Here is a 14,163-nt window from a genome sequence, read left to right on the forward strand (position 1 = left end):
ATGGCACCACATTCAGAAGAATAAGGTGCTACATTCCCCATTGTTAATTTGACATGTAGATATGTGTGAAATTATACCCATCACACACCTCCTATTGTAGAATACCGTGTGTCAATCAAACTCACGTGCTCCACCCCTGTGTAACAATACTGTTCGGGGACTTTTAATGTCCTGATTTCAGTCTTTCAGGTAAGTTGTTACCCTGGTTATGTAGTGGACTTGACACGCCCCCGCAAACTGGGCGACAGCCGATATATATAATGAAGGCCAACGCAGGGTTCTTGTGACGGTAGTGAGACACGAGTAGCCTGAGGGAAATAACATCCTGCAAGACAATACTCAGGGCACAGAAGTCCCAATAACTTTCTACTTTCCCAAGATGCACTGCGCGTTTGTAATGTTTGGCAGTTTTGCTAGATAAATCATTTCTTTAGCATTACGTTCATAGACATAGACATGGTATTTGCAGTTTAACCGACGTGTAAATTGAGCATCAAAAGTGTACCTCCTGAAAAAACCTAAAGCAGAGAGCTTCACACATACCGTTGTAGCCTGTAACCTGTAACTAAGGCAACCACCATCAACCTGTTTAGCGAGAGAATAAAAATAAAGGAGCACTTAAAAGTACCTTTTCTTATTAGCACGTTTTGTCTTCCAGTGGCAGCTTATCTCTTGAACATGGAGAGACATAACGTCGGAGAAGAAAGGCTTATAGTTCCCACTGATTTTACGTCGTCCGCGGTTTCAAGTAAGTTTCTTCTTCTCACTGCAGTTTTGGTTAAACGTTACATTTACTCCTAACCTGAAGTCAAATGTTGAGTTCAAGATAATGCTAGCTAACGTTAGCCTACACTGTAACGCCAGCCTAGCTAACTTCACACTAACTAACGCTAAGTTAGTCAGCTCTCCAACTAATTTTAATTATCAACAAGGATATGTTGCATTTAACGTTAGGAGAGGGAAGTTGTCATGTTTTTTGGGAACTTTATCTAAAGTCTAAAAATAAGTAACTTAAACGCCGATAAAGATTAACTTCTTACATTTCGAACTAAATATCGTTTTAATTATTAAAATTAGATGTTTTAGTGGCTTGGACGCTCCGAACCAGGACACAGAGACGCTAGTACTACACATATTTAACGTTAGCTCTGGTGAGGCATGCACACAGTTAAACATGTCATGGTTTATAGGGAATATCCAGGAGGACCTGGTACCACCATCGCATTTCGCATCAAGTGTGCCGTCTGCTGGAGCACACAGAGACGTTCAAATCGCAGGGACACCGCCACCCATCTCCTGGATAAACACAGGCCTAACTTCATCACAACCAGGGAATCCCAGTCCCACCAATCCATGGCTCGCCATCACACAGGCCCAACAGGAAATCTTGGAACTGAGGAGGGAAAATCAGAGGATCACGATGTTACAAGGAGACAGCATAAGAGGAAGGAACCCTGTGGATGACGAGTCAGACCGTTGGGCCAGGTATGCCACAATATATTTGATATAGTCAGAAATACCATTGTTGTCCAACAGTTAAGTGGCATGTTGGGTAACTTGCCTAAATAGCTTCATTCCCTCCAACACAGATGTGCAGAGAGAAGAGAGCAGTGGTCCAGATGGGAGTCTGAGTGGCGTCTGGAGGCAGAGAAGCACAAGGCCGAAGCTGAGAGGTTAAAGGGTCAGGTGGAGGCCCTGAAGGAGACTGCAGGGAGACACAGGGAAGAGATGAGAGACAGCTCCTTGAACAGGTAGAAGATGCCTTACGTTATACAATCGAGTAATTTTACATTTCGTAACTAATCATTTCGGAGATTAACGATGAGTCATTTATTTTGAACAAATTTAACATGGCATCATCTTTGTACGACAGACCGAGCCACGAATTGGAAGCAATGCGCGAAGAGCTATGTAGAGCTAAGACTGAACTCAGCCAAATCAGGAGGGAGCTCACTCACAGCAGTGCACAGAAGGAGAAAATAAGCTCACAGGTAATTCTATTTACTAACAAAACATTTAATTTTCAACACGGATGTTGACAGAGATCATCTAAGAATTACTGGCATTGTGTAACTCATTTTTGCAGGCTGTAGTCTGATGTTTTTAGTACAGCCTGGTAGTCTTAATAATAGCTTACAGTCACCTGGCAGTTTGCATTTTGCAAGTTTTTAACTGTGATTAGTTTAATACATTCTAAACATTTTGTGTTTCTTGCAGCTTGAAAGACTAAAGAAAGAGTCTGGTGATGAAATTACAGAGCTGAGAAGAGATGTAATGAGGACCAAAGAGGAAGCCCAGGAGCTCACTCTAAAGGCTCAAACGGGCAGGTCACAGATTCTTACACTGTCTGTACAATTGGAGGAAATGCAGAAGACGCAGGAGGTGCAGGTCTGTGGCAAATTCACAAACTTTGTACATACTGATTTAAGTGATGTCAGCTCAAGGCTCTGCATCCAAGAATCCATGTCAATAAGATAATGTATTATTATTTGTGTCTTAAAATGTCCGTTCTTTGGCTTTCTTCACGCTTAGCTGCTACAGTTGAATGCTTCCCATTGTGCAGAGGTGGGTGCAGCGAGAAATATAAACAGTGAACTACAGGACAGACTTCAATCGATGACCACAGAAGTGCTGCAGCTGAAAAGCACGTTGGTGGAGGTATCTGCTGAAAGAGATGGGCTGAAAGAACAGTTAAGGTGCCACATTCAATCTAAAACTGAAGAGAACTACACATGCTTTGCACTCTGCAGTCAAATTTGCACTTTTTAGTCAAATTCACTGGGGTTTTTTTGGTGGGGATGATTATTTTTCAGCCAAATGGGACAAGCTTTTGAGATCCAATCGGCGACACTGCACAGCCTCAGAAATTACATCGGCCAGCTTGCCCCGGAGAAAGGAGAGAAGGAACAGTTAAATGAAACTGTTCAGGTGAATACAATCCAAACCGTATTGATTGCAATCAGCCTACTGTGAAGTAATTGCACAGGGGAAAAAAATGGAATATCTTGTTCTTTAAAGCAGGTTAAAGGAATAATCAAATTAGTTAATATGCCTAGTATAGCAATTCATCCCTTTTATGTTTTTTAAATAACATTATCCATTTTGTAGAGGCTGAACAGAGAGAAAGCTGCTCTTCAGACGACCGCAGAGCTTTTGACTGTCAGGTTTAACTCTGTGAGTGAGATACTCGCCCTCCAAGAAGAGAAACTAGTGAAGAAAGTGAGTGTCACTTAATACATCACACATGCATATGCTGATAACACATGGTGAGCAGTAGCACTGCTGCTTGCAGGCTTCCTGTGTAGACTAAGCAGCTACCTATCATATAATGTGTATGTACAGTAGCACTCTGCAGGTGACTTATACATTTCATTTTTTTCCATTTTGAATGTGTTTTGCCTGCATTTTGGTTAGTTTTGAATAAGAAACTTGAAAGTTGCTTGAGATAGATAAACGTCAAAGATCTTATGCTGTTTAGGTTGCCCGGTGATGAATTTGAGCTCATAGACTTTCTTGAAAAGTCTTCTCTTATGGTTTATTAATATAGCTGTTGGAAGAAAGGGAAAAAATGCACCCATCGCTCTAAAAAAAGTGTTAGAAAACAAGACTAATTAGCATGCAATAATTACCCATGCTCATATGAAGCATTTGCTGAAGTGGTGTGTGCATTTACTCTACATGAATGTGTTTTTATAGACCTCCACAGACCCACTTGTGCAGACTGAATCTGAAGGCCTTCAAGTGCTTCGGCTCTGGAGAGACAAAGTGTTTAAGTTGTGCGTCCAGCTTCGCTCAAAGGACATTGAACTAAGAGGAGAAAAGGAGAAAGTTCTTTCAAAAGTATGAAAACCGTCATCTATTAATATACCACGGTAAAATAAATATGTCCACTGTGTTTAAAGTGTGGTACTGTTTTTTGCTGTGTTTAAGGTCAAACTCCTTGAGCAGCAGCTCCAGCAGGAGCAGCACCGCGCTAGTGTGCTCCAACACAGTCTAGATGACAGGATAGCTGAGCTGGACCTGGAGAGAGTGGAAAAGGAGGTTAGTACCAGAGCAGGTGACGTGATTTACGCGGCTGTCCGAAATTTCGATGACGCACCATAAATTTGGTGCTGCTTAGGGTTAGGGATAAACCCTCATGCATTTTTACCACAGCAGAGGGTGCTGACTATATGAAAACTTTGCTGGGTTCCAAGACCGGTTAAGGTTTTAAGAACAGCAGCTGGTCACGATTCGCTGTTATTAAGTGTGATTTTCTTCCCAGACATTGAAACAGGACTTGGCCCAGACGCAACGAGAAAACTCACAGCTAAAGTCACACCGTGAGAGAGAAGAGGCTGAACTAAAAGTCCTGACGGAGGCAGTTCGTAGGTAAATGCATTTATCTGAATTCAAAACTGACAGGATTAGGTGTTAAATTAGACGAACAAAAGGGAAAACAGCGGTTGTTCTTGTCAATGTTGAAAGTGTAATTACAGTCAAAGCTGTATTTTCACACATTTCCGCTGTGCTTCACAGGTTTAGTTTGGCATTTGAAAGCAAGGTGGCAGAAATGGACGCAGCTCAAGCAAGGCTCAACACTTTTACCCAGAGGCTAACGTTTGCTAAAAGACGAGTGGAGACGATACAAGGTGCAGTCATACGGGGAGGCTGACGGGGTATCACAGTGCTTCAGTTTGAATTGCATGTTTCCCATAAATAAAGTATGTCACAATGGTTTTGTTTTTTCAGGTTTGACCATGAGGAGGGTGGCTCTGCAGAAAGCTAAGCAGGCCAGTAAACAGACGGAGGAAATTGCTGACAGGTACGAGGTTTCACATAAACACTCTTTACCCAATGCAAGAAAGCCTTCTTTTTATGCTTAGTGTTACAAATATGTATGTCAAACATTACGTTAGAGAAATAGCCTTGTAATCAAAGTACTCACATGAGACTGAATGCACAGAATTTCTAAATAGCTGCAGCAATATTTGTCAATATGTGTGTTTTTAATTTTGTAATGAGGTGTTTCATTATTCTGCAACTAACTGCCAATTACTTTTTTTTTTTAAATTAATTTACCTCAATAATTTACTCAATAATGGCAAAAAATAAAGCCAAATGCACCATGTGCATTTTCCTGGAGCCCAAGTGATTTCTTAATAGGGCTTACCCATTATGATCAACAGCCCAATGTACTCAAATTATACTGTGAAATGAAGAAGGTTGTGCATCTCTTTACACTGTAAACAGCAAATGTTTTAGTGTTAAGTGATTTAAAACAAATCATTACTGGTCAGCTTTGGAGTGCATTAATTATTATTATTATTGTTGAATTATTATATTCATTGAATCCAAGAACTGAACCGAAGAATTCAGAGAATTAGTAAGAATTGTTATTATAAGCTTAATGTTTACACTGTCCAAATAAAAGCACATTGCTTTACAAAACAGACAACAAACCAGAAAACATAAATTTCAGCTTTGTTAGGTTGTAAAAAGAGGAGGTTAATGAATAAGAATCATTGTCTGATATACTGCATCGATATATCACAATTTGTATGCAAAGTCATTTTAATTGGGGCTTGGCCTCCTTTCTTATACACCATGCAGTTGCTTCCCCACTGCTCCGCTTGACTCTCTGCTCTGTTCTTTGCTCTGCCATCTTGTCTTTGTTGCCTCGCAGCATCACAAACCTTCAGACAGAGCTCAGTGCGGTGTGTGAAGAGAGAGACGAGCTCACACAGGAGCTCAAAAGAACCCCGGAGCTCATCGAGAAAGCTCTGGCTGATCTGAAAGAGCAGTGTGAGCAGCACCCTTACAACTCACAACACCTTATTATACCACATTATCTGTTGGGTATATCCCTGTTCTGGCAATGAATGTGTCTCAGTTCACCTTTTCTACATCTTCCTCAGATGAAGGCAAACTGAGGCGGCAGCAGCAGCAGCAGCAGGAGCAGAGCTGGGTGGAGGTGCGGCAGGCTTCGGCTGGCAGAGAGGAGGCCAAGCAGAGCCTGCAGCAGATCCAGGCCCAGCTGGAGGAGAGCGAGGTCAACCTGGAGAAACTCCGCTCTGAGCTGCTCAGCCAGCAGGAGCTCAGCGAACGTGGTGAGGCATCGGCTGCCGTAAGACGCATGACTGTTTTTCAGCTACGACTTATCCAAGGAAAGCAGACTAAGCACTCCTGATCTATTTCAGAAATGCCCTTCATAGCCACACCTGGCCGCTCCGGTCTCCTCGGTAGCTTCACCGGAGCAGTTAGGGATTAAGTGACATTTTCAAGAGCACCTTGACTGTAGTGGATCAGGGAGTGTTACTGAGTTTTCCTAATACTGTTTTTTTTTCCAGTGGCCACTTGGCAGCTTCTTAGCTATAAACCTGCATTAAAGGACAACTCTGTCTTATCCACTTGATTTCCATCAGTCTCTTTAGCTGCTAAATGCTCCTATATTTTCACTAGCAAGTCGCTAACTGTGTCCGTCTGGCATTTGGTGCTAGACTGATGAATTTGGTGAACCAAAACATTAAAGTTGTGGGCCAATAAAACCAAACAAACAATGACCTGAAAGTAGAGGGGAACTGTAGAGTCGGTGGTTATTTTCTCTGTGGGTTTGTTATTATGATTTACTCCTTTCATATACATGCCATCGTGGGATCCGTTGGTAATATAGAAGTATTGATTATAGCAGCTTTAATGATGCAGACATCAAATCTGCACTATTAGATTTTATTTCCTTTTTAAATTTCAGGTCTGAAATTGCGGGAACTTTATCGAACGACGATGTGAACAAATGTTTCCCTCATGCTTTTTCTGACCTTTAGGCTACTGCCACCTTGTGTGTTGATGTGTTGCAGCGCTTGATGTGGTTGCATCGCAATAATTGAGAAATCTGGAATTCAATCAATCACCTTGGATTTGTGGAGGTCTTGCTTGTCAATGAAAATTTGCAAATCAATCCAGTTTATACCCTGTGGTGCATATAAATACAGCGTTCTATTCTGTTTCTCAGTGTGTGTGAGAGACTGTATTGAGGAATGGTGCTTTTGTTGCTCCTCTTCAGCCCTGCAGGAGAGAGTGTCTGTGATCGAGGACTGCTGTGCTGAGAAGCTGAGAGAGATGGAGGTTCAAGTCAATACTACCAAGAGAGAGCACACCAAAGCAGGTAGCAGGATTAGCTCCATGCTACCTCAGCCTGCAGCAGCTTAACATAAGGGAGTGAAGTCATATCTGTAATGCAGACTGTGATCTGATATGATGGGAATTGTTGACACAGTATAGAGCAGCATTTCCCCGTGGCTTTCAGTCTGTCTGTATTGTCTCTTGCAGTTATGACTTTGCGGCGGTTTGAGAGAGAGGCAGCAAGGAAACGGGACAGAATGACAGAAACCCAACAACACACAGAGAGGGAAGTCCAGAATAAACAACTGAAGGAGATGGCGAAAGACACACAACCACTGCTGGTAAGACTTCTTTTAAGCCATAAAGACAGTTGAGAAAAATGTCTGCTGACGACCTCTTATGACCCGAATCTGTTGCAGGCCACTGTCACTGCTGAGAGAGGGTTGACCAGTGAGTATACAAGAGCTCACGCAGCAGCTCAACAAAACTCTTCTGCTCCCAGAGAACATCGAAAAAGACCCTCAGAGAGGAGTCATTCTGGGGTACCTGCAGACGGTAAGCAGTGTCTAACTCCTCATGCGTCAGTACACATCCACACATTAACACAGACGTGACTAATGTGAACACTGGCCTGTCTGCCTCCTGTCAGGGAGACTCCTGTCTGTTTTGGAGGCGCTCCATTCTCTTAGTGCTGCTGTGGTAAACAGCTCTGAGGACTCTGCGGAGGAGGAGGAGGGACAGAATGACAGCGTGGGACCATCAACAGGCCGACCGCACAGCTGATACCTGCTGATGAATCACAGGAGCCAGTGAACGCACCTTACATTTGTACGGAAGGTGGGCAGCGTTAAAAAACACAGTCGGTGGAAACAATTTGTTTGAGCCAAACATCAGAAAACCACGCATGTCACATTGCTGCTGGGTGTACAAGAGGAGTGATAGCTGTCGAGTGTAGACACAGTATGCTTGAATTTAACGCAGATATAAATTTAAGTTTGTTCAAGTAATTAAAAGTATATCTCCAGGATGACTTTTAATTAATGAGAATACTGGAAATGCATTGATGGACAGATAATTTAACTAAAAAACTAAGGTGTGATGAAAGGTTTAGATATTTATGAGAATATCTCGTTTCAGCCTTTATCGGGTTTTCACTCTCTCACTCTTGCTCGGACTAAAAATCCTCACCTGTAAACAAATTGTTAATAATAAAAAAAGAAAAATATACAATAATAATTTATAAAAATACAAAATTAATTATGAACAAGACAAGATAGACAAAGGAAAACAAAAAAGATAGTAGGCGGTCTGTGTATTTTTTTTAAATAAAACACATACAGGGCAGAGAGATCTGTATTGAGCAAACATGGCTAATTCTAGTCCTTTTTGAAGTCTATCTGAAGTATTTCTTTGTTATACAGATACATGTATTTTACTTTTCAGTGCAACTTAATAAAGTATTTTATATTCTAATTCTTGGGTATTGATGAAGCAAGTCATTATTTGGTGCTAATTTTCAGTAGCAAGGTCTCTTTGTTATGGTGAATAGTGTTTAATGCAAATGGTGCATTAAACACATCTTTTTATAACATACAGACTATTTGGAAGACTGATTTCCTGCTGAAGAAATCAACATGTTCTATCCTTTAGAGTGGTTTTAGAATGACACTGAAATTGTAGGATGGATGATGGTAAACAGTATGATGAACCAGATAATTGTGCTATTTGTCATGTTGTCATGATTACTAATACATTCTGCAATAGTTCAAGGTTTCAAGCTTCCAGGTAAAAACTGCTCACGGAGAACCAAGGGAGAGCAGAGAAAAAAATGGAGCAGGAACGTCTGGACTTTATTAGTATTTTCCAAGAGCATCAAAACATTATTTGCAGGGACACTCTCATTGCTGGAGAGGTGATTCATCATGGCAAGCAGAGGATGAATGCATCAAAGTAGATTTTTTTTTTTTTAAAGAAAATTATTGGATTTCAGTAGTGCACTATTGCTTATATCTGCTGCTTAAGAGTTTGCCGTACAGAAACATTTGTATTGTATATTAAGCCTCCGATACAATAAATGATGTTATTGATGACGCACTGAAGGAATTATGTATGGTCTAAACCTAAATGCATCATGATGGATAATTCTAAAGGAATATGGCATCAAATGTAGTATTCCATCTTTGACCATTGGTGTTTTTGTGTACTTTAGATCATATCACGCATCAATATCATACATTCACGTCAGAAGCCATGTCATGCCAATATAACTATAATATTAGTAATTGTTAATCATGATAGCAAATCTTCAATTAGGCCTACTGCTGAAAGAAAAATAATTGTTAAGCAAATCATGTGTCATGTACAGTTCATAACCAGCAGAGGGCGATGTTGTCAAAGGTGAGAGCAGAGCATGCAGTGATTTCCAGCATTGATTTTCAAAGTGCAGTTTATTTATTGGAATATAATTGAAGAGGGCGAAGAGCAATCTGATTTCTAATGGTTATACGGGTGATTCTTACCTCCAACTAGGGCAGTAAGTGTGGGCGGCTGTAACTGTAATATCTACTTAACTTAATTCTTGAATCAATCTGAACAGTAAACCTGTCCAGAACCATTTAATGCTGGACTCAGATTCTCCATAAATGGCAAAACACACAGGATTCTGGTGTAAAACTTTCAGGACGACGCAAAATGTTTGCTCCGTTCCACACATGTTGCAAAAATGAATGTCACAATATATACAGCCTGAATAAATGCATTTATACGTCTTCACTGCCTGTGTGCCAGTGTGGAGAGAGCAAATGAACACCATGGTTAACCTCATAAATAATTTAGTAGCGCATTGCAATCCAGACAAGACATGAAATAAATGAGGTAATAAAAACCAATCAATAACCTCCAGACGGATTTTTATTAACAATTCAGATCTAATGGCATGTAAAATTAGTGGTTCAAACAAACAAGTGAGTGCCAACCAACTGTGTTTTTACATATCTGACTCCAAGCAGCACTAACATGGGGGGTTTGGTTACAAAAAAAATGTTGTTTTATTGATAGATTGCAAAGTATTGTTGTGTGCCTGTGTATGAACCCTCCTCTCCCCGGTTCTGATGCTGTGCTGTCAGAGTGCAGCGTGTCAAATCCGAACATCTGCTGTCATCGGTCCTGCCTGTCATCAAGCGTCGTCAAAGCTCAGTTCTATGATTTCCTTTTCTGGTGTAAACAAAACGCCCACACCTGCAGGTTCCTTCCACCGTTCGGATGCTGTGGAAAGAATTTTGCCCTTTCACTTCATGTCGTTGGTTTACTTTCAAGAAATTATTAATGGCCTTATTATTGCTAAACCTTATTGTATCGAATATTTATGAGACAGTCAATGCAATCCAAATGATTACAAATAAATTGCGATTCCACCGCATTGAGAAATGTCTGCCAGAGGTCAGGTGCTCTTTGCAAGACGTCATGGTCCAGATGACCAGCTTCCTATTGATAGATTATATTGATGATATTTCAAGGCACAACTTCATAGCTTGTTGCTTCAGGTTTTCTATCTGTGCTGCTCACACCGCAAACTTCTGCATTGCTAACTGCTCAAAGCCAAAGTCAAACTTCACACCACGTCTGAAGCGTTGTGGAAACTTAATCCTCCTCCTGCGAAAAACGCTCTGTCACACTTTGCCAAATGTCCCCAAAGTCGAGTCCTCTAGGGACCAGTCCTCATTCAAGTTTGCTACAGCCAGTGACTGGAATATGAGACAGAAATCCCCAAAACTGGTAAATTTTTACCACTGTATATTCTCTCAAGGACATTAAAGCTGTTCCTCAAATATTTAGGACATCCCAGCACTCTGGAATGCTAAATCCTGTGTGCAGTTTGCTTTTAGTGTAGATTAGAGGATTACGAGCTACAAAGAACATCACATCCTCAGTCAGCAAAGTTCTTGCAGGCCGGCGGTCAGAGCACGACTTGAAGCAGTGCGTGAAGTTGATGTGATCCATTAAGTCAGGGGTGTTGACCACCAGCGCTGCATGCTGCATCAGAGCCTGGTGCTGTGGCAGGCCATGCTACAGGGTAGGAGCCACGGAGGAGCTTTGTGAGGAAAGGCAGCCAAGTAACCTTGCAGGCAATGTGGGGCATTGTATGGAGGGTTGCAGTGGACTGAAGTGTCCAATCTTCAAACTACAGCAACAGTATTTACACTAACTATTTTCTTAGAGTAGGTGTATTATTGTTTTTTTGTTGTGATACAAGTGTATATGATATAATGTGATTGAAGTGAATCATTTATAGATTTTTCATAAAATCGAAGAAAACCCATAACCATTATACTGCACTGCATATGAGTACAGTGAACATTTCAATATTTTCAGATAAATACAAAGATTAGCCGGAAGCCTTCTATGGAAAAGGTCAAAAGCAAGATTCCACACATGATTTCTTTTCTAAAAAGAAATCATGTGAACATGGTGTCATCCATGCATGATGAGGTCTCCACCTGTGCCAATCAGCCATCTTGTTTGCGGCTGTAATTGCAGTTTCCCTTTGGGATGATCAGTGTAATTTTGGAACGCAGCGGTGAAATGTTGGCGGTGTTTACCAGACGCATGAATGAATGAACAGATGTTGTAAAGGATACGTCTCACCTTTTGTTCACACACTGCGGCAAAAGAAAAAAGGCTCTCGGTCTGCATGTGTTTTAGCTGCTCAAAAAACTCAAATGGAAAAAAAGTAAATTAGGTAAAGTCTTGATTAAAGCCATGATTAGTGACATGAGGTGGAATCACTTCATTAACATTTGGTGACTCATTTGGATGGAGTTATGCAGTTATGTGTGTGCACAAACTAAGCTATTGAAACGCATGTCAAGAGAAACACCTGCACAGCAACTTCAATTCAAAAGATCCAATCCAGGATCTGCTAAAAATGTTTGGATTTGAATTGGTGTGCAATTCCTTATTCTTGACATATACTGTGTATTGACTTATGTGGTCAACAAACGTAAGAATTATTTGAAATTTTTTACTAATGTATTAGTAAACATTTTTATATTTTTAATAACCCATATGCGCACTCATCTGCTTGTTTAGATATCAAAAACCTTTCAAATGTTACCTGTTTTTCCCTTGCGGACTTGCAGCCCACCTTAAAAGATCATAGATTATCTTGTACAACGAAAATAGTGTGAATCACTAGATATAAAATGTACTTGTATCTGTGTAGGTTGCAATTAGCATCATATTTTGTCCACTTCATCAGGAATCAGTATCTTAGTATCTCCATCAGTGTCACTGTAGCCGTCTGTTCACCACTTTAGTTTTGTATTTAATGAGCTTATGTTTAAATAACCTCTCTGAGCATCGACTATGCATTTAAAATACAGTCAGAGGTGCCCGGTTTCTTTGTATTTGGAGCATTGGGAAATGTTGGCCGTAAACATTGCATTCAAAAACTGCTTTGCTGTTGGATGAGATTACAAGCAATTTAGACTGGGATCAGCTTCTACTGGCACTACTTGCATGAGCAGAATGGGGGAGAAAAAAACCCGCAGCACTCTCGAGCCATTTTCACTATTTGTTTTCAGAAAATTGTCATTGAATATTTGTCATAACACTGAAAATATTAGATCATCACATGACGTGTCCTGTGTTTACTCCACAGTTTTAGAGGGAATATGAACTGTGGAGAACATAAGTGGAAAGTCAGCCGAAGGGCAGAAAGTCTAATGTTAGTTCTGTCCTTTAAAACATCTGTTGTTGAGATCACATCAGGCAGAAAAAGAGAAAACAGAACATCGATAATTATAATTGCCAGGCTAATTTGTTTTGTTCTGTAAGCGCTTTGCCTGAGGGATATTCACATAAAGATATGAAAATGTTTAATCAAATTTCCATTAATATTCTGTGCTGCTGCACCTTAGCTCCCTCTGGTTACTAACATGCTGTTCGAATAGGACTTCGTAATGACCCGATTTTTAAGACTTTCATTTCACTTTTTTCTCCATTTGCGAGAAATTTGTTCTACAAAATATAATTTGTTTCAGTTGCTGCTGCGTTTGAGAGGATTAATATGTGACAGTTTAATTACATGCTCAATATAGTAATGGACAAGTGGACTTTTACCCCCACCGGAATAGAATCTTTTCAATTATGTTATCACAGTTTTTCACCATGCAAAGAAGAAAGGAACTAGTAGTTTGCCGAATTAATTTTTCCATCTGCAAACAACAAATACCTTTCAATTTTTTGTCTTAAAGAAATGAGCCTAATGATTACAAAGCGCTGCAATTTATTCCTCTACATAAAAACATTGCCTTTAGCTTCCCTTTGTTCAACAGATACGCTATGATAATAGGTGTTAGGAAATCTAAGATGGAAGATAAGATCATCTAAAGTGATTTTACATATTTTTTTATGAGATTATCTCATTGAAAATCTATTCATAGTGTACGTAGTTTTTCGAGTAAAAAGCTAAATACAGATTACTCTCAGCGGCCCTTGAGACAGACTCGTATACATCATAACAGGTAACATTAAACTGGGTTGTGTGAAGATGCAGTAGGATCTTTTAGGGAGTGAAGCATAAACTTGGCATTAGATTGTAACAGATTGTGTTGTCTGCATCAGTATCTATATACTTTGCGAGTGATTTTAAGGGAGTGGAGATTTACAGTTTGCAGCAAATGTATCGTAGAACAAATATAAATCTAGGACATCATACTCCCCAATCATCATTGTGATTGCTATGACAACTGCTTGGGAGAGAAAGCTTGTGTTGTTACAGAGAGCTGAAAGAAATTACTTTTGTTTTCAAAAGAAATTAGTCAATTATTCGATTTGGTAATTAAATAGTCATTCAAAAAAACATTTGAAGCAAAAGCTTTTGCTCGTTCCAGCTTGTTTTTTGTGCATGAAAACTTTTGGGTTTTGGACTGTTTGTTAAGACATGTCACCTTGGGCTGTTGAAAATTATAATATAAAAAAAAGACAAAACAAACCATAATTTGAGAAGATAATCAGCAGATTAATCGGTAATGAATCGAAGATCAGCAACGGACCTGGAAT

General features: G+C 40.1%; 1 protein-coding gene across 1 annotated transcript; it reads left to right on the top strand.

Moving 5' to 3' along the window:
- Positions 1–418: 418 nt before the first annotated feature.
- Positions 419–9,126, top strand: cchcr1 (coiled-coil alpha-helical rod protein 1). The gene is made up of 19 exons (XM_068716311.1): positions 419–748; positions 1,191–1,485; positions 1,590–1,751; positions 1,874–1,991; positions 2,218–2,388; positions 2,533–2,696; positions 2,814–2,928; positions 3,109–3,219; positions 3,697–3,840; positions 3,931–4,041; positions 4,265–4,371; positions 4,519–4,631; positions 4,732–4,804; positions 5,666–5,784; positions 5,898–6,089; positions 7,043–7,144; positions 7,309–7,442; positions 7,521–7,656; positions 7,751–9,126. The coding sequence occupies exons 1-19, from the start codon at positions 679–681 to the stop codon at positions 7,882–7,884; spliced, it is 2,571 nt and encodes an 856-aa protein (XP_068572412.1). The 5' UTR covers positions 419–678; the 3' UTR covers positions 7,885–9,126.
- Positions 9,127–14,163: the final 5,037 nt, after the last annotated feature.

The sequence above is a fragment of the Cebidichthys violaceus genome, unplaced genomic scaffold (assembly GCF_023349555.1).
Source record: "Cebidichthys violaceus isolate CVI_PGR_0920_01 unplaced genomic scaffold, fCebVio1.0.p SCAF_20, whole genome shotgun sequence".
In the NCBI taxonomy this organism is placed as follows: domain Eukaryota; kingdom Metazoa; phylum Chordata; class Actinopteri; order Perciformes; family Stichaeidae; genus Cebidichthys; species Cebidichthys violaceus.

Bases quoted from the DNA above. Each gene is read 5' to 3' on its own strand.
- cchcr1 (XM_068716311.1), top strand. From the start codon at position 679: ATGGAGAGACATAACGTCGGAGAAGAAAGGCTTATAGTTCCCACTGAT. The intron at 749-1,190 runs GTAAGTTTCTTC...CATGGTTTATAG, and splicing joins TACGTCGTCCGCGGTTTCAA to GGAATATCCAGGAGGACCTG. The intron at 4,632-4,731 runs GTGCAGTCATAC...TTGTTTTTTCAG, and splicing joins ACGAGTGGAGACGATACAAG to GTTTGACCATGAGGAGGGTG.